Source organism: Sciurus carolinensis, chromosome 2 (genome assembly GCF_902686445.1).
Source record: "Sciurus carolinensis chromosome 2, mSciCar1.2, whole genome shotgun sequence".
Lineage (NCBI taxonomy): Eukaryota > Metazoa > Chordata > Mammalia > Rodentia > Sciuridae > Sciurus > Sciurus carolinensis.
In genome coordinates, this window is record NC_062214.1 from 153,629,817 (window position 1) to 153,650,765 (window position 20,949).

At 32.6% G+C, this 20,949-nt stretch overlaps 1 protein-coding gene across 7 annotated transcripts in view; it reads right to left on the minus strand.

Annotated features, from left to right (window-relative positions):
- Positions 1 to 20,949, minus strand: part of Ddhd1 (DDHD domain containing 1) — a 76,013-nt gene that overhangs the window by 39,170 nt on the left and 15,894 nt on the right. For 2 of the 7 annotated variants that reach the window (XM_047539459.1, XM_047539457.1), the window contains exons 2-6: positions 10,858 to 11,031; positions 10,157 to 10,177; positions 3,738 to 3,839; positions 2,288 to 2,416; positions 962 to 1,109 (exon numbers count right to left, since the gene is read on the minus strand). In XM_047539459.1, coding sequence (XP_047395415.1) covers positions 962 to 1,109; positions 2,288 to 2,416; positions 3,738 to 3,839; positions 10,157 to 10,177; positions 10,858 to 11,031 — 574 coding nt within the window. The remainder of the gene's footprint in view (positions 1 to 961; positions 1,110 to 2,287; positions 2,417 to 3,737; positions 3,840 to 10,156; positions 10,178 to 10,857; positions 11,032 to 20,949) is intronic. The other 5 variants (XM_047539462.1, XM_047539460.1, XM_047539463.1 and 2 more) reach the window with 3 other exon arrangements.

The following is a 20,949-nucleotide window of genomic DNA, read 5'->3' on the forward strand; positions in this document are numbered from 1 at the left end:
CGCAAGCACAAGGCCCTGGGTTCAATCCCCAGCAACGCAAAAACAAAAAACAAAAAACAAAAACAAAAAAGTTGTATTATACTTTTACTTTAATCTTATCAGCTGGCTTTAAGATGTTATAATAAAAAGTGGAATGAAACTCAACATTGTATTATTATAACAATATGCTGAGGGCATACTTTCTAGCATCACACATTACTTGCTATAAGGACTCAAACAATTACTTGAAGCCTCAGAATCAGATAAACTGTGTTTCTCAATATAACTGATTTATTCTCATATCATAAATCTGCACCTTATCAGATTTTTCATAAGTGGCTATCAAAGAAAGGGCTCAGGGTCAAATTTATGGTGGAACTTCTAACCCTAATATTCCCTTTTAACACAGTACTTAAAATCTTTTGAACACAAAAATCTTCACATACATACCTCAATAACTGATTCAGCTTTATGCTCAAATCTCTATAAATCAATTAATGAGATAAAAAATGTTCTGCCTGGTGTGTTGGTAAAGTAGCCACTATTTTCTGTATACAATTTAAAGTTCAGTTTTCTCTGGCAGCAATTAGTTGGACAGGTTAAGTTGCTAACTGGCAATTTAAACAATGCTGAGTCCTTTCAGATTTGTACAACTTTGAAGTATTCCAAGTTTCTGAAGTTCAGAGAGTAAGATACAAACTTAACACTAGGTTGCTCTCTTGTTTTTAACCTGTAAACTAACTTAGGCTGAAAAGGCTTTCTGATCCCTCTTCTTCTGCATATAGTAGGGGAAAGAATAAAACATCATCATCTTTATCTAGATAAACCACTCTCAAAATTTGATCCAGAAACTTGACCAATGTTAGAATAGCTGGCATTGGAGAAACATGCAGAACAAGTGAACTCTGTTAATAGCTCTCACACCCTAGACAAAAGTATGCATTCTGGAGAAGTTGTAGAACATATTCATCAAAGAACTCACATGGCTGTATTTTTGATAATTCTTCCTTGGTCCATTTTCTGCCCAATGCCATGCACAACAAACACAATGTGGGTAGTCTGTGATGGTTTGTCCTCTAATGTGGCTTCTTCTACATAACCTCTATGAAGTCTGGTCCCACTACTTGATGCTGCAGAAAAATTACGATTCTTAGTTTACCTTTTTTTTTTTTTTTTTTTTTTTTTTTTTTTGAGAGAGAGCATTTTTACAGTGTTTAAAGAAGTAGTAATAACAATATAAAGAAAAAAATTTACTGGGTATACAGAGGAGGATACAGCATTTTTAAGATGATATATTGGGGGCTGAGGTTGTGGCTCAGTGGTAGAGTGCTTGTCTAGCACATGTGAGGCAGTGTGTTCGAACCTCAACACCAAATAAAAAATAAAGTTGTTATATCCGTCTACAGTTACAAATTTTTTTAAAAAAGATGGTATCTTGGTTGGCTGATATATAGTAAACTAGACATGAGGCCAAAGCCAGAAACTATTAGGAAAAGAAAAGCAAGAACAAAATGAATACATAAAAATTAAAAACTTCTTTACTAAAAAAATCCAGTAATAGAAGGGTAAATGGCAAACTGGGAAAATATAGGCAAAACATGACACACGGTAAGTTAACTCCCTGCATATTAAAAGGACAGTCTGCTAATCAAAATGTAAAAGGACATCATTCGCAAAGTAAAATGGTAAGGTAATTCTCTAAATAAATATGACTAATAAGCATATGAAAAGATATTTTAGCACATTTTAAAGAAATTTAATTTAAAAGGGTATAGTAAAATTTTATCAGACTTCAAAATTATTTTTAAAATTCATTTTTTGATAGTACTCTCATCTCTTCCCCAGGTACCAATGTTTTCCTTTTAGTAAAAGGTCTTTCAAGAGCTGTCTTTCTCACTGCCTTCATTTCCTTACCTTCCACTTTAGAAGGTGGTCATTCTGGTTTCTACCCTGTCAAGTCATCAGTGACCCCCACTGTCACTAAATACAACGGAAAAATTTCAGTCTTCACTTCCCTTGACACTATATTTCAATTGCCATGTTTTATTTTCATTGCCCCAGGTTTGACTGTTTTTGTGCATTCAGAAGTATAAAATTCATTGATTAATCTTGTCAGATAAATCTAAAAATATGATTATTCACGATGAATGCACGTCAATTCAATCACCTTAAAGTTTCACCTAACATGAAATTTAAAACCTACTAAAACACTAAAAATACAATTTGAATTGTCTTCTTTGGATATAAGGGGGGAAAAACACCCCAATTCCCCCAAATTTGACAAAGCATAGTAATATTTAACAATTACCTTTAGAAAATCCCAGCTTTTGGGTGACTGTTCTTGCAATTTTAGATGTGGTTGCATCACTATAAAGATACACTTCATCCATACTATGCCAGTCCACGTGGTTTCGACTCAATTTGAAACTATAAATAGCTGTTGCAGAAAGGGAAATTAACTTGAGGGTCTGAAGAAAAACTTCATTTACATGAAAAATTATAATGCTACCATGATTTTAGCCTCTAATATGTACTTAAATAGCTGTTTTGATTATTAAAGAACTGAGCTCCCAGGTGATATGACTCTTAGGTCTAAGGGATATATATACCTATTTTAAAGTCTTCAATAACACTGATATTGAAATGTTAAGTTTCAATTCTGCTGATTTTACTAAAAGTATCAAAAAAGATCTGTAAAAGTGTCAGTAGAAGACAGAACAAGATATTGGGAATATGAGGTACTTTTGGAATGGATATGAAAGCCAATTATCACTGGATATTGCTCATCACAGCAGAAACTCAAAGTTGAAAGATGTTTAGTGAAAAAAAAATTTAAAAAATGTTTTTCAATTGATGTTCATCATTATGGTTATCACATTTCTATAAAAGGGTTATGCCTGGTGAAAATTAGTTCTTAAAGGAAAGAAATCCAAACCTCTATACATCAGGATTTATAAACTCTGTGACCGGCAGGGAATGTGTCGTGATAACTTTTGTATCCCTAGCACCAAATACAGTGTCCTAACATAGTGCCTAGAAACTGTTATGAATTCAGTAATATTTGTGGAAGTAATGAATTTGTTATGCTACAAATAGGGTTGTAGATCAGTGGTAGAGTGCTTGTTGAACATGTGTAAGGCACTGGGTTCAATCCTCAGCACCACATAAAAATAAAGAAAATAAAGGTATTGTGTCCATCTACAACTAAAATATATGTATTTTAAAAAATTAATGAAAAAAATCAACTAATATTTTACTTACCTGCCAGTACATATTACTGACACTAAGTCAAGATCAAGGTTCAATTAGCCCAATAAATATTAATATCCTCAGTTCCAAAGAAAATTTACAAGGTCAGCTTTTTAAGTAATAGAACACCTCATAAATTAAAAAATTTGTGCAAGGGTTTAATAATTGTAAACCACATTTTTGATAAAAGTAGTTCTTAGCAACATGTTTAAAATATTGAATCTACAAGATTGAGATAGAGAACAGTGTTATGTCAGCAAAATTGTTCCTTTTAAAAAGCAGCTACACATTATACTAAAATAAAACATCTTAATACTGCTGCACATCTCATTACTAGACCATAGTTTACAAACATTTATACACATGTATAATAAAGTAACACTAAGCAAAATAGAGTAATGCACATATTTAAAAAAAAAAAACTAATAATTTCCATACTTTAAACACAACTGAATGCTATAAAGCTGGGAATACAACTACACAGAGAAATAAAACTACAATTACTGTACCTTGGGAACGCTTTCTTTTAAGACCTGCCGCATCTGTACTCTCCTTATATCCTCTCCATTTGAACAGAGAAGGGAGGGAGAAGGGAGGGAGGTGGTGGACAACTAAGAAAGCAAAAACACTGAGCTTCAAAGTAAATTTAAATGAGGTTTGTCCTTTGGCCTTTTTGATCTAGTATTAACTTTAAAAAAGAGTTGTATTTGACAAACATTATTCTAAATGTTTTATTTATATACTTTCTAGTTAAAATTCAGTAAAGCAAAGCATTAGTTTAATGTTTATCAAATATATGCTCTACTTTTACTGAAAGAAACAAAGGTAAATGATATCTAAATTTATCAGTTACAATTATGTGATTATCATTTAATGTCTTTGCATAAATAGAATAAAAAATAGAACATGGCATGTTGAATGTTGATGAAATTTATAAACTCTATCTTTATACTAAGGTTATTTACTCTCACCAAATTTGTGACTCTGAAACAGTCAATAGCTGATATACAAATCAAGAATTCAGTGAATAACATTTTACCTCTAACACAGCTTGTCTAAGAAGACAGCAAAATATACATTTCATTTGATGCTTTCTATCACTGAAGTGCAGTGGCCCGAGGTCCCCCTAAGAAACAAATTTCTTTTCACAACTCTTCTTAAGATCTTAAAAGACTTTTAAAACTGAATATTTTAAACAGAAAATCAAATCAGAAACTTTTAAAACTATCCCTTTTGGAAATATCATTAGTAAAAATGTATGCTGTGACATCTTGAAAGCATATAACAGAAAACATAGAGGAAAGCCAGGCACAGACTTAATATTTGGTAAATCAGTAGATAACCTTAAAGTCAACATGTTCCCTGTCAAACTTTGTTAGCTGTATATTCATAGATTTATGTTTTAAGTATGCAATTATTAAAAAGTCTGTTTGGAATTAATTTTACAAATCAGTTATTTGAGATTCAGTTCAATAAATAGAATATTTTTAATTTAGTTAAAATTTATGTTCTAATACATTTCATTTTCATCCTCACTCCCTTTTTATATTAATTTGACATTCAAAGGTTAAATACTGCTCAAATAAGAAATTCTTATTGTGCAATTTAGAAATATAACAAATCTGTTGTATATACAGATGTATTATGCAAAGATTTGTGCAATGAAGGTATCCGGGAAATGTTTATGAGGCATTAATCACTATAACTATATACTTAATAACTATGCCTCTATTATATGGCTGAAAGCACTATAGACTAGGACTAAAAGCTGGGTTGCTATGTCAGGATTATAAAAAGATTTCAATGTTACAGAGGTAGAATATGACAACTGAAGCAATTTTCATCCCTGAAATGTTTCTTCTTTCATGTGACTCTGGTCAGTTATTCAGGAGTAGATGTACCACTTAGTCCAGGAAACAGTTTTAAATTAGGAAATGCTGCTAACACACTAAAGTGGATCAAACTGACATAAACTCAAGAACTCATTATACAAAGAAACAAAAACTAGATTTTATAAATCTAGTAGTAAAACTAACATGAACCAAATACCATATTTATTAAGAGAATAAAGGTTTTCCTCTCTAAAATAGTATGACTTAAAAGAAAAATACGCCAACATATAGAAAGAGAAAAGTTTTTCACCCTCAAAACAGAAAAACATTGAAAAAATTTTCATGAATTAAATAGACATGGTTTACCTTCTCAAATTTGTTTTCACTTGAACATCATTTGTTATATTTGTCACACATTTTGTAGCACAGAGTTTAATTTTTTTCAACCCAAAGCACAGAATTACAGGTACTATCCTAAGTACAGTAGAAGAAAAAATGGTTTCACTATCAATCCAAACAGGGATAGAAAGTACTAATTAACTTGTCTTTCATTTAAAAAATGAAGTTTTAGGGTTGGGGATGTGGCTCAGTGGTAGAGCGCTTTCCCAGAATGTGTGAGGCCCTGGGTGTAACCCCTAGCAGTGAAATAAATAAATAGATAAATAAATAAATAAATAAACAAATAAATGTTTTAGTTAGTAATTCTTATGTAGTATTAGCAAACATGCAGGAAATAAAAATACAAGTGAAAATGTTAATTTATTAAATGGTAATATTTAATAAATATGGTCTTTCATATATAAGACTGTAGCCTTATACGACAATGAAAAAGATTTAAAATACTAGTGACATTTACAATAAATTTCCTTACTAAATCACCTCTTAAAGAAATTTTCTTCATCATATAATTCTGAAATCAGTAAGAATATCCAAAGTGGGTTGGCTGATGACATATTAATCCCTTCAACAGAAAAAATGAAGAACTAAAAGTGGGCAACCTGGAAAACTACAACCCCTAGAAGGCAGCCTGAGCATCTCAAACCTGCTAATGATAGTGAGAAAACTCCTGGCAATCTTTCTTGGACCTCAGAAAAATTAAGTTAGATAAATTTATAAAAATTAAATAATAACTAAATGCTAGATGATAGAAATCTGTCACCAAAGAAAGAAAAGGAAAGCTGGTTAGAAGGTTACTACATTCCTCCATTTTTTAAACTGGCTCCTGAAATGCTATTTTCACACTATGGGATATCCTTATTCAGCAAGTGATGGGAACACACACTTTCCCCTCCAAAATGCTAAATGCTGTAACCTCACAGAGCTGCCAGCATAGCACTTCAAATTAGCTGGAACTGTAAAAACCCCACCTTTTACTTTAAATTTATCTGTGACTTTACTGTACTCTTCACAGACAACATCTAGCCAGGTGTTGCAATCTTATCAAATCTGTCAACCTCTGCCTTTTAACTGGAGTATTAGCTCACTTACATTTATTGTAGTTATTGATGTGGGTGAATTTAGGTCAACTTTTTTTTTTCCCTTGTCTCACCTATTTTTTGTTTCTCTATTCCTTTTTTCCTCGTTTATTTTGGCCTAGCTGAAGATTTTTAGTATTTTGTTTTAATTCCTCTACTGGCCTTTAAAAAATTCATTTTGGAAAAATTTTGGACTTAACAGAAAGTAGCAAAAATAGTACAGGGAGTTACCATATTTTCTTTACGCAGTTTCCCCTTATGTTAGCATCTTGTATGACTACAGTATATTTATCAAAACTAAGAAATTAACTGCCATAATACTATCAACTAATATATAGTCTTCATTCAGATTTCTCTATTCTACCAATACCTTTTTCAGTTCTAGGACCCAATCCAGGAAACCGTATTGCATTTTGTTGTCATGTCTCCTTAGTCTCCTCCTACCTGTAACAAATTTCTCAATCTTTCCTTATCTTTTATTACCTTGACAGTTTTGAAGAATACTGTTCTTTATTTTCTGAAACGGTCTTCAATCTGAGTTTGTTGATGTTTTCTCACTATTGAACTGTGGTTACACATTTTTTGAACAGAGTGGTGTGCAACACTAACTGTGTAGTTCAACTTATTTTTTACTTTTACTAATTATTGCATGTGCTTGGATAAATTGTAAATGAGTAAAGAAGTAATCTAGCACTAGTTTAAAGTATTTATCAAATTTCTTATTTGAAGGACTAATCTGATTTCTATACTTCATCTCAAGTGCAACTATGAACTTTCATTTGTTAGGCTGATAGATGTTTCCTAGGCTATGGGGTGGAGTAAAGAAAATCAATTTTCATTTTAGTTTTCAGGGGAAATCAAGTTTACTTTTCTTTATTTTACTTTGGGTAGTAGGGATTGAACCAGGGGAACTTTACCACTAGGCTACAGCCCCAGTCCTTTTTTTTTAAATTTTGAGATAAGGTCTCTCTAAGTTGCTATGGTTCCAATTAGGTTGTGCTGAAGCTGGTCTCAAACTTGTGATCCTCCTGCTTCAACCTCCTGAGGTTATAGGTATAACCATTGTGCATGGCTGAGAACTAAGTTTAGATTTAAGTATTTAAAATCACAAAAACGGATTAATGTTTTGTAGGTTATTTTTATTTGGATGCTAGAAAGCGTTATACCAAACTTTCATCAATCTCTTTAATTCCATGTTCATTTTGAGACTAGTAGGAATATTAATAAGGAGAAAAATATTCAACACATCTAGTTCACTTGTGGCAACAGCTATCCCAACCAGATAAGGCCAGGAAAAAGGAAGTTATTATTATTATTTTTTACTATCTGAAGGCAAGAATTCTGTTTTAGTTTCTTTGAAATATCCTAGAGCACTTAGTAAGAGTCCTTGAATATAGTATTATTAAATGTTTTCATTTATTAAATGGTATTTTCCAGAGCGCCTTAAATAACTCCACTGCACTGTAATCATTACTTCTCATTATTCCAAATCTCTTTTCAGAATGTTTAATATTCATTGTCTACTGTGTCATCTTGTACTTACTCTTTTGTAACTATCCTTACATGTTGGCATTCTCTTCTCTAAAAGGCTGAAAAGTATTTGAGTATAGAAACCTTGTCTATTTCTTTCCAAAGGTGTCCAGCACAATACTATTGACATAAGGAAACATTCAAAAACTCCTGACAACATGAAGAGTCAAGGCTGTACTGACTATACACAAGAAAATTGGGAAGTTTATTTCCTCTAATGGCTAATGAAATTTCAAAAGCTTAGAGGTAAGAGCAAAATAATGAAAAGATTATATTTTTTATTTTTGTATACAGGATTAAAGTTTGAGGTATCTTCCCAGTGATGGTAACTTTCTGGATGGTTAATGTTCTTTCCTTATGACCAGCTATAATTTTCAAATGTACTACAAAATTTCCCATAATCTTTGAAGTCAAATGCCACATCTTAATATATATAAATGTATGTTTAATATAATATTGAATAACAAAATGATGGAAATTATGATAGTAGTATAATTATTCTGAATTGAATTTGTAATCTATAATAAAGCATGCTGAATCTTTACCTATGAGTCATGGCGTGTTTAAAAAAATTTGTTTTCTTCTAATGAACCTCAAAGAATCATTATTTTTGACAGATTGCAATGCAAAAATGCTTTATCAGTTTAACCATATTGTTTATTACTAATTAGAATTTTACTACTCAATGTATATCCTTAAAGAGAACAAAAAATATTACTATAATATCCTACATTGATACATTAGAACATACTCAAAGACATACTAAAAAATCTATTTACACAAATAAATCATGTTCTCCTACAGACATTTAAATCTGGGCACTTTTGAGGAAAACTGAAGAATCCTGCTACATTTAACATCTAGGCAGGGAAAAGTAAACGGATATATGAAAGTTTAACTAGAATTGTAAATAAGATTCCAAATAAGTGAACCAGGATGTAGAGATGAAACAGAGCTGATGATTAACCTCCCCAGATTGTAACAGCAAATGGAAAAAAAAAAATGTTTTGAACACAGTATGAGAAAGGAGATTTTACAGACTCATCCTTTTCTGCCTCCAAGCTCTCAGACTTGTTTAATGCTCTAAGAGTAAGGAATTTGGGTGTCTAAACAGGGTTTGTTAAGGTGAATTGACATTTTATAGGTAGAAGACTTATGGAGACATAGGGGAAAAATTTTCTAAAAACTCAGAATTCTCCAAAGGTAATGAAATTATTTTATGATTAAATGGTCCTTCATTCAGATACTATGGAGTAGATTTGAGATTTTTCTGGTAGTAGTGATAAGAGGTTACAAAATATTCCAGTCACTAACATAAAACCAGAGATACATAAAACTTATTTGTGTAAATATTTTTCTTGGAGCAAGAGTAAGATATTATTTCTACAGCAATCTGTAGGAATGCAGCTATGGTTCTTATACTGAACTGCATTGTACATATTGATATATAAAACCATCACCTTGAATTTTTCAGATAAATAAGGTCATTTGATTCTACAGACAAGAAAATAAGAAAATGAATTTCAAATTCCTAGAATATATCTGCACATAACATACAACTATTATATAAATTCTATAGATTTAACTGTCAATTTATTCAGAAGTCACAACTTCTCTCAGTTATACAGACTTTTAACCAAGTAGATACAAAAGATTTTAATTTGATATAAGCTAAACCATATAATTTACATGCTCATGGCCAAAGTGTGTTCAGAGAAAGATAAAAGAATAAAGAGAAGAAAAGAGGAAAAAGAGTTTACTAGTGATAAAAAAAAATTCTCAGCCAACAGAAAGCTTATTGTTTTGCCACTGGTTGTCATAAGAACAATTATTTCCAACCATGTACTTTGTTTTTTCAAGCTGTACTCTGTGAATTCCCTGATCAATATTAAATTTTCCTGCATAAAATGTTTTTTGAGTAGAAGGAAAAAAACCTCTCACTTTGATTTTTTTCCCTCAATTCACAAGGTTCAGTAGGGCTTGCCAAGAAAACTCCAAATAAATAAAGGCAAGCAAGGATGAAGAAATGCTTTAAGGTAAAAAATTTAGAGATATTTATACATTCTAATCTACCTGTACATTTGTACTCACCAGAATAGTTGATCCCACTGCCTGCAGTAAATGGAATAATAGAAGTATTTTTAACTTTACCATACATTCGAAGTTTACTCAAGATTCAGACACACAACGAAAACACAGCAATTTCTGCTACTATATTTTTAACTACTGCAAACATATCCAAATAAAAATAAGGAAAAATAAAGGGCAGACTATTTCAAATTAGCAATTGGTATGTTATTCATTGGAGAGATAGGTAAGAGATACACAAAGGTAGTTACAGGTTTTTAACTTTAAAAAAGAAGCAACATTAACAAAACTGCCTTTTTGATAAAATAAGGGATTTTTCTGCTAAAAAACTGCCAGAAAAGACTAATTTAGGGAGTACAATACACATATACATTTGTAATAAATGGTGTTAGTATCATGCAGTGAAACATACATATTTAGTAAAATAAATATTGAGACAGCTCAGAAATTTGTAGCAGTTTTTCATTTTAGAATAGTTATCAAACATTTTTAAGGCTGGGGATTGTAGCTCAGTGGTACAGTGCTTGCCTACTATGCTGAGGCCCTAGGTTTGATCCCCAGAACCACAAAAAACAAACACATGAACAAAATTTTATAAATTCTAATCCTTCTGAATTACTACTACCAAATTTATGAACTACTCTAAACCTTATCAATAATTTCCTCAGTTTACAGAATGAATTAAATGTATTAACTGGTCTTACCATCTTTTCCATCTAAGGATTTTGATACTTCAAGATCAAAATTTTCCTGCATCTGCTGACCCCTAAAACATCTGAGATGTTCTTGCTCAATTAAATTACTTTCTTCTTCTTCTAGAGGCTGCCAAGTACCATCAATAAACCACTGTCCACGCATTACTGGTATTTTATCAGCCTCTGAAAAGAAAAAAATCACAAAATTATACAATGTAGAATTCAACCTCTTAAAACAAGACACAATAATTACAATCTTACATATTGCTGCTACTGTCACAAAAATAGGTTTTCACGACCCAGTAAAATCATTTGAAGTTTTAAAATCCAGATTTCAAGCCAGGGCATATCAGCATAAGTTATACTTCAATATTACTCATAAAAATTACTTCAGCAGTAAAAAGATAAGCAACTATTTATATAATTGAGGACCTTTGTAACTATAATTATGAGGCTAAGGGATTAAGAAGTTTCATGCAAGGCTTTACTGACAGTACCAAAGACTTAGAAAATATTGAGATTAAAATCCCAGAACTAATGTTTAGAAATATTGTGTTTGGCAATAGTGTGATATACATTTTAGGGATCCCCTGAAGGTTATAGCATACAGAGATAAATGAAATTCTTAATTTTAATAGATTCCTCATCTATTTTAGAAAAAAACATTAAGAACAATTTTCTTGAATAACTTTTCTCCAATTAAACAGTGTTTCCAAAAACCTGGACTTTCATTTATTTAAAATAAACTATCACTGTCACTATCACTATCTTGAATCCTTAAAGTTTTTAAAAATAAAGCAAAAATAAACCAGAATAAAAATAACAAAACTCTAAGAGTAAAAAGAAAAATGAAAAGAACTGTGTAGGGAGCTGGTGATTTAACCATATAAAGAGAAATCATTTCAACTGGATTTAAAATTACATTTAAATTTGTACATATATATTAGGAAATATCCTAAGTACATATAGAACATCTAATATTAGCTTAAGCTCTCTGCACTAGACACACTTTTAATAATAAAATCAGTACTGCTAATTTTAAAACATAGGTTAAGGTATTGATCTGTTAAAATCATTAGGAAACTAGAATTTTAGCACAAGAGTGATACAAATATAAAAATCAAAGAAAATCTTATAATCACAAATCTCAATTATAAATATCAGCATGAAGGATGCATTTAAAAAATGATGGTTAAGCTAGAAGAGGTCTACAAATAAGATTGAGTATGCATAAATGAGCACCCCTAATATAAAGATATCTAAATATTTCTCACAGAGAATCCAAGTCTCCTTAATAAAATGGCTAATTCCAGGAAATGAACAGGAAATGAACAAGGTGATTTGAAACATCTTGTCCTACTAGACTTGAACTATGATGTTAAAAATTTCTTACTAGGTTTTTTTTTTTTTTTTTTTTTTTGTGGTGCTGGGGATTGAACCCAGGGCCTTGTGCATGCAAGGCAGGCACTCTACCAACTGAGTTATATCCCCAGCCTCTTCCTAGGTTCTTCTGTTGCTTCTTGCATTCTCCAATATTCTGCTATAGTAATTCTGCTATGTGGTGGTGTTTGTTGATATTTAGTGCATACACTAAAAAATATCGTAACTTCATTGTGGATTTTGACTTTTAACCTTGAGTATACTCTGTCATGTTTTATGGTTCTTTAAAAACCTAGATTCTACTTTGTCTATCAAGATTACAACCTCTCATTTCTTATTTCCATTTGCCTGTGATACTGTTGCACATCTATCTATCTCTCTCTCTCTCTCTTTTTTGTGGTACTGGGAATTGAACCCAGGGGTACTCTATCAGTGAACTATACCCTCAGTTCTTTTTTATTTTGAGACAGAGTCTCACTAAGTTGCTGAGTCGAGTCTTCGAACTAGGGATCCTCCTGCCTCACTCTCCTGAGTCACTGGGATTACAGGTGTGCATTGCCATGCTCGGCTACATCTCTTTAAATCTTTTTAAATCACATTTTTAGACATGTCTTTTGTTTATAATGTCTAATTGGGTGTTGCTTTATGAACTCATTTGAAAATCTTCTTTTGACTAAACCCATTGATGTTTATTGATATGACTATTATATTTGAACTCAACTTTTCTTCTTTCATAATTGCCAGATTATTCATACTCCTTTTTTCTCTACATGGTATTTTTGTGGTTTTGTGCTTTCTTTTGGTCTTATAAAGATTTGCATTTTTGTTCTAGTGTTTACCTTTGTGTGTGTTAAATTACTTAACCTTTTATATGATCTGTCCACTTAAATTATATACTATGATTCCTACTTACTCTATATAAAATAGAGAATTATATTATTCTATTTTATTTTTCCCTTTTCAGAACATATAACAATTACACTCATGTCCTCACCACTGTTTCAGTCTTGGATTTATATTGAAATATATTAAATTTTTACCAAGTAGCCCCTAAACTCTTACATGTTCAAACTGTATTTGATAGTTGAAGGACAGTTTGAGTTGTAAAAAATGCTCTTCTACTATAGCATTCTTCTGAATATTGTTCTTAAGGACTCTGGTTTTTTTATTCCTTTATTAGCCTAACTTTCCTTTATTAGCAGTGTGATTTTATTTTCTCCTTGCATTATGATTTAATTAGTTCTACTGACTTTTAGTCTTCAGGGACTAATTAAATTATAATCCAAGGAAATTATTAAGTATTTGGGTCTTTCTTTTGCCTGTACCTGTAGTTCAACTACTTTCTCTTTGAATTTTTTTTTTTTTTAACTTCTACATCTCATTTCATTCTCTTAGCTGTTTTCCTTCCTTTCATCAATAGTCCCAATTAGATTTTTACTGGAATTTATTCTCCCCTGGATATCTTGTTATTAATGTATTCTTCATTTGTAAAGTGGCTTTACTTTTGGGGTGAGGGGCTGTGTGCTGGGGATTGAAGCCAGGGCCTTGGACCTGACCTGCTAGGTAAGCGCTCTAGCACTCAGCTACAACCCCACACTGTTTTGCCTTTTTCTTCAATTTCTTTTGAATTTAATCAATCATGTCACATTTTTTTTTCTCTTAGATTTTCAATTTTGCTTCTAAGTGGTGTTTTGTTTCGAGTTCGCCCATAAGTTAGCCTGAGAAATATTTTATTAGGTTGAAACATTGACATATAATGTTTTGTGTGTGCTTTTCTGGGGAAGAATTTCTACTAGCTGAAACATTTTCATTCACATTTTTCTGTATTTCTCTTAAAGCAGCTTAGTATAGCATTTAATTCATTCCGATTCTTGGGCATTTTGTGGACAGAGTTCTCCATTTAAGAATCTTCACTTCTGCACATTGGAAAGGGGCTCCTTTAACAGATGATGTCATGGTGGAGTTGAGGAATGGACTGCTGGGCCTGTTTCTCTTTCGTTTCCTTATGTCCTTCTTTCCACTTACTACCATGCCACCAAGGGGCACCAGGCTTTTCTCTATTCTCCTCTTCCAGGAGCACTACTTCTCAGCTCGTGCTATTTCTGGTCCCTCTCACTTCCCTTTCCTCACACCTTCCCTCTAGCTAATTATAGGGTTTGTATTTTAGCAGTTAATGTTGGTATTCTCTCTCTGTGGTTTATGTTCACCTATCTCTCCTCTCCTCTTCATTGCCTCTTAGGTCTCTCCTTGCCTACTGTCCACACTCACAGGCTTGTAGCAGCAAAAGAAACTATTGTTAATTTGACATTTGTTTACATAAAGGTAATTAGAAATTACTGGTATCTATATCACAGTAATGTTGAAGGTAGGAGAGAGGGGTGTGTGTGTGTGGGTGTGTGTGTGTGTGTGGTCCTTTTTGGTCTTATGGTTCTTTTAAGGGCAGTGGAGAGATTTATATTTGGATAACTGCTTGCATTATCTTTCAGACCAAGAAGGTCATCTTATATCTTAATAATAATCTTAAATTATAGTTATTATTTCCCCAGTTTTACAAATGAATAAGCTGAGTCTTAGTGAAACTAAATCACTTGTCCAAAGGCACAGAGCTGGTAATGTAAGAATCAAGATTATCAAGATTCCAGCCTAACCTTGACTCCTAACTTTATTAAAGTTATTTCTACACTATGTAACTTTTCAAACAGAAAAGCATCTTTTGAGCTTTCTCCTAGGAAATACAGTTTCTTTAGTTGTACTGAACCACAAATAAGCATGGAACACATTAGCTTCCTAGAAAAGACAAAACAGAACACAAATCTGTTCCTCCACTTGTATTCCCTATTTTAGTGAAGGGCACGCTGACTACATTAAGGTGGTCAATCAAGGCAGAAAACTTAAAGTCATCCTTAAATGCCTTTTACAACTAAACTGGATACTAAGCTCTGTTTACTGTATCTCCCAAATCACTCTCAAATTTATCCCTTACTCATTAGGCCACAGTCTAATCCAAGTTTACACTCCCACTTTCTACTTGTTTAATTTCAGAAGAAATTTTGTCATGTGTATGTCTTGAATTTCTGAATTAAATCACTTATAAAGGACGATGATTCCTTCTGTGAATAACAAGCCCTAGGACCTATCACATAGTCCTGGACTTTAGACAGCTCTGCTGCACGTCTTTTATGTGGAGAGAACTGTACCCATTTGTGTTTAAGGCACTATTATTTTGGCCTTTTTATTATGTTTCACAGAACCTACTGCTAACTGATATACATTGCATATATATAGTTTTTAAATTCAACGTCACTTTGTAGTTATAGATTAGCAAGACCTGCACATATCTGCTAATCAATGGACCATGTAGAAAGGGACCAGAGAACAATTTTGAATAGGATTAACAGATACAACAAATATATTTGAACTAGCTAACCAATTTTTTTTTTTTTTTTTAGTTTATAACAATACTCACTGAAAGTCAATTTAAACTTGATGTGAAGACTAGCATTTACAAAAAGCAATTATCAGGAAAAAAACTAAATCATTATTGTAATTCTAACTGGTGAAACATGATTAAGCAAAGGTCTTTATAATAATAAATAATAATAATAAAAAATAATAATAAAAAAAGAACGAGTTGTTCTTTACTGGAAAATAATTCCAAGGTCCATTTTACACCATGAACATTTCATTTATGCAAATGCTTGAGTGGATTTCTTGGGCATGGGTGGGGAAAAGTTTGCAATAAAGATAAAGGTATAAAAAGGTTACATTCATACCAGGATTCAGCAGGAACAAATGTAAGATTTCTAAAGTTCTGTTTTTGAGAAATATTTATATCTACATTATTCTTTGTAATGTATGATAAAAATAGAAAGGAAGACGTAAGGGCCTTTTCCCTTGAGCTTATCCATGCCCCTGAAGCTTTTCCCATTTAGGATTCAAGGCATGGCTAAAATTCACCTCTGCAGAAACTTACAAGAGAAATCTGACCACATTTGATTTAAGGAGGAAGGAAGTCACAGAACAGAGAAAAACAGGAATGGTGAAGCACTGGTATTCAAGTGAAGAAGAAATCAACCAAGGATTAGATGTAAGACAGGAGAATGGAGACATGGAAGACAAGAAGGGTAGAAAAGAAAAGTAGAAAAAGAAGGAAAATACTGTTATTCATTTTTAAGATTTGTTGTAAACTTACTATCTGGGAACTGTGAATATGCTTCTTACAGAATTAATGCTATAAAAGGTGGTTCAGATTCCCACTCAGGGAATGGCTTAAGAAGGCCTCTCACAGAGAGGCCTTCTTAAGCCATTATATATTTCATGTATTAAAATGCACTATTGCTACCAAGCCATCCTTCACAATGTGTTCTTAAAGAAAAATGAATTCTACATTATAATTTAGGTCTTCGGGTATATATTCCCCCTCTAGGACAGAAACTATATCCCATCAAATTTTGTTTGTTAACAGTAGCTAGGATTGGGTAGGTAATGGTGCTAATGACTTCCTTGGTACTATCGTAGAGGCACTGGGTTCTAAAAGGAAGCTGGTAACCTTGGGACCTGTGTAATGTAGACTATGACTTTCCTACGTAGGTCATGCAAAAGTTGTTAAGCATTAGTAAAATCAGAGTAGGTAACTTGGTATTTTGGTAACTATCTTTAAACCTGGTTACAAAAACAAGTACATTAGACTTGTCAAACTAATTAATATGTAACATACACTGAGTTGGAGACTATCATGCTAAGTGAAATGAGCCCCAAAAACCAAAGGCTGAATGTTTTGTCTGTTATGTGTATGCTCATTCACAATAAGAGGTGGGGGCTAGGGAAAAATATAAGTACTTTGGGTTAGGCAGAGGGGAGTGAAGGGAGGGGAGGGGGTATGGGGGTAGGAAGGACAGTAGAATGAACTGAACATTACTATCCTATGTGCATATATGATTACATAACCAGTGTAATTCTACAACATGTACAACCAGAATAATGAGAAGTCATATTCCATTTATGTATGATGTGTCAAAATGCATTCTACTGTCATGTATAACTAATTAGAACAAATAAAAAAATATAAAAATCCCTTTTTATAGAATTACAAAATTTCAGTTATTCAACTGCAATTTCTTTGCTTGATACCCCCAATAAAATTAGTGTCATACATTTCCAAACACATCTGATATGCCCAAATTGAGTCAGGAAGATCTATAAAACATAAACAGACCAATATGAAGTAACAAAACTGAAACAGCAATTAAAAATCTTCCAAAAAAGAAAAGTCCAGGACCTGATGGATTCTCAACTGAGTTCTACTAGACCTTTACAGAAGAACTAACACCAGACATTCTTAAATTAGTCCACAAAATTAAAAGGGAACACTCCCAAATACTTTTTATGAAGCCAGTATAACCCTGATACCAAAACCAGACAAAGACACAAGGAAAGAAAACTATAGATCAATAGCCCTAATGAACATAGAAGCCAAAATCCTTAATAAAATATTAGCAAACCACATTCAAAAAACACATCAAAAAGATAATACACCATGATCAAGTGGGTTTCATTCCAGGGATGCAAGGTTGGTTCAACATATGCAAAGTAATAAATGTAATTCATCAATGTAATTTATCACCTAAGAGAATTAAGAATAAAAATCACATGGTCATCCCAACAGATGTAAAAAAGGCCTTTGATAAAATCAAACACCCACTCATGTTCAAAATTCTGCAGAAGCTAGACTTGGAAGGTACTTACCTCCATGTCATAAAGACCATTTATGACAAATCCAAAGCTGATAACATACTAAATGGAGAAAAACTAAAAGTATTTCCTCCAAATTCAGGAATAAGACAAGGCTGTCCACTCTCATTACACTCCTCAAAACATCAGTCAGAGTGATTAGACAAGAAAAGGAAATCAAAGAGATTCAAATAGGAAAAGTTAGACTATCTGTTTGCCAATGATATGATCCTATATCTAGAAGACTCAAAAAAACTCCACCAGAAGACTTTCAGAGCTTATAAATGAATTTAGCAAAGTAGCAGGATACAAGATCAACACCCCAACATCAACTGTTTTCCTATACTTCAACAGATATAGCTGAGGAAAGAAAAATCGGGAAAACCATTCCATTTCACAATAATCTCAAAAAAAAAAATTAAATACTTGGGAATTACTCTAACCAAAGAGGTAAAAGAGCTTTATGACGAAAATTACAGAACACTGAAGATAAACTGAAAACCTTAGAAGATGCAAAGATATGCCATGTTCTTGAACAGGCAAAATTAATAGTCAAAATGGCCATACTAACAAGAGCAATAAACAGATTCGATGAAATTCCCATCAAAATACCAATGACATTCTTCACAGAATTAGGAAAAACAATTCTTAAATTCTTTTGGAAGACTAAAAGACCCAGAATAGCCAAAACAATACTAAGGGGGCGGGGGAAAGGCAAAGCAAAGCAGGAGGCATCACAATACCTGATTTGAAATTATACTAGAGAGTTGTAGTAACAAAAACAGCATGGTATTGGCATCAAAATAGATAAGACCACCAAAGGAATAGAACACAGGATACAGAGACAAATCCATGTACCTACAGTCATCTGATATTTGACAAAGGTGCCAAAAATATATTCTGGAAAAGAGACAGCTTTTTTTAAACAAATGGTGCTGGGAAACTGAATAGCTATGTGTAGAAAAATGAAATTAGACCCCCTATCATTCACCCTGCACAAAACTCAAATCAAAATAGAGCAAAGACTTAGAAATTATAGACTATATACTTTACAACTGCTAAAAGAAACATAGGGTCAACACTCCATCATATATATGCTGGCACCAGCTTCCTTAATAAGACCCCCCGAAGTGTAAGAAATAAAACCAAGAATCAATAAGTGGGATGCCATCTAACTAAAATGCTGCTATGCAACAAAGGAAACAAGAGCTTGATTAGCAAGTCTACAGAAAGGGAGAAAATCTTGGCCAGTTACCCCTCTGATAAAGGAATAATATACAGAATATATAAAGAACTAAAAAAACTTAACCCCTCCCCCCAAAAAACTCAAAACCTACAAATAAGCCAATCAATAAATGGGCAAAAGAATGAAACAAACTTCTCAGAAGATGAAACACAAATGGTCAAAAACTAGATGGAAAAATGTTCAACATCTCTAGCAATCAGGCAAATGCAAATCAAAACTACACTAAGATTTCATCTCACTCCAATCAGAATGGCAATGATCAAGAATACAAATAACAACAAATGCTGGTGAGGTTGTGGTGAAAAAGGTACATTTGGGTACATTGTTGGTGGGACTGCAGACTAGTACAACCACTCTGGAAAGCAGTATGTAGTAGATTCCTCAAAAAACTAGGGATGGATCCACCATATGACCCAGCTATCTCACTCCTTGCTAGTTTCAAATTGGCATACTGTATTGATACAGCCACCTCAATGTTTAGAGCAGCACAATTCACAATAGCTAAATTATGGAATCAACCCAGATGTCCATCAACAGATGAAGAGATTAAGAAATGATATCACACACACACACACACACACACACACACACACACACATATATAATGGAGTTCAACTCAGTCACAAAAAAGAACAAAATTATGGCATTTGTCAGTAAATGGATGGAAATGGAGACTATCATGCTAAATGTAAATTAGCCAAACTCAGAAACTCAGAAGTCAAATGCTTTCTCTCATATGTGGAAGTTAGAGTAAAATAAAAAAGGGGGAGGGAAGGATAAGATAACATAGTGATCCAATCGAATACGAATTAATAGAGGAGCAAAAGGAAGTCTAGTAGAATAGAGGAAGGAGAATGGGAGAGGTGAGGGAGGACGGGAAAGAAAAGGGAGGGAAAAGAGGGGACTGTGTACTGAAATTGATTTCCATGCCTGTATCAGTTTGTCCGGATGAATGCAACGACTATGTATAACTATAAAGCTCTAATAATTTAAAAAAATTAATGTCATACAATATACTTTGGTTATTGAAATGTAATATTCTGAATAATTAAGATATCATCAAAACTAACTAACCCAGAAAGTATGGAAAACTCTGTAAAATACTTAACATTTCCCTTAGTAAACTGAATATTCTAAATGGATTTGTACATTTTCTAGCGAACACCTTTATTATGAATAGGAGCCTTGTGGAAGCTATGGATACTGCAGCAGGAGCACAGAGTTAACAGCTTTTGACCACAGAAGATACATCAAACACTGTCTAAGTTGCCACTGTCAACTTTCTTTACTGGTATTCTGTATCACTCTCAGATGAGTTAGCAAGTAATTCAGGTTAGTTTAACTTGAATGGAGTTTTGTAATATTAATTACTATATCAAAGTCTTTCAAGCAGTTCTTTTCTCAAGTGATTTTCTTACCAAAAATAAAATCATATTCTTTTTGCATACTCTCAATGTTCATGCTACCCAACATATTTCTCTATTATTCTACATTACTAATATAATTTACCAATCTGTTCACCAAAACATCTAATCCTACTTGCATTAATACATGGAATAATCATTATAGCATCTACCATTTATACGTATGCAAATTGTTGAGCCTACAATTTTTTTGCTATCACAATCATGGCAGACCTTCTTCACACCTATCACTAAGCCCTACTTGACTTTTGTTTTGGATACCAGGGATTGAATTCAGGGACAGTTGACCACTGAGCTACATCCCCAGTCCTATTTTGTATT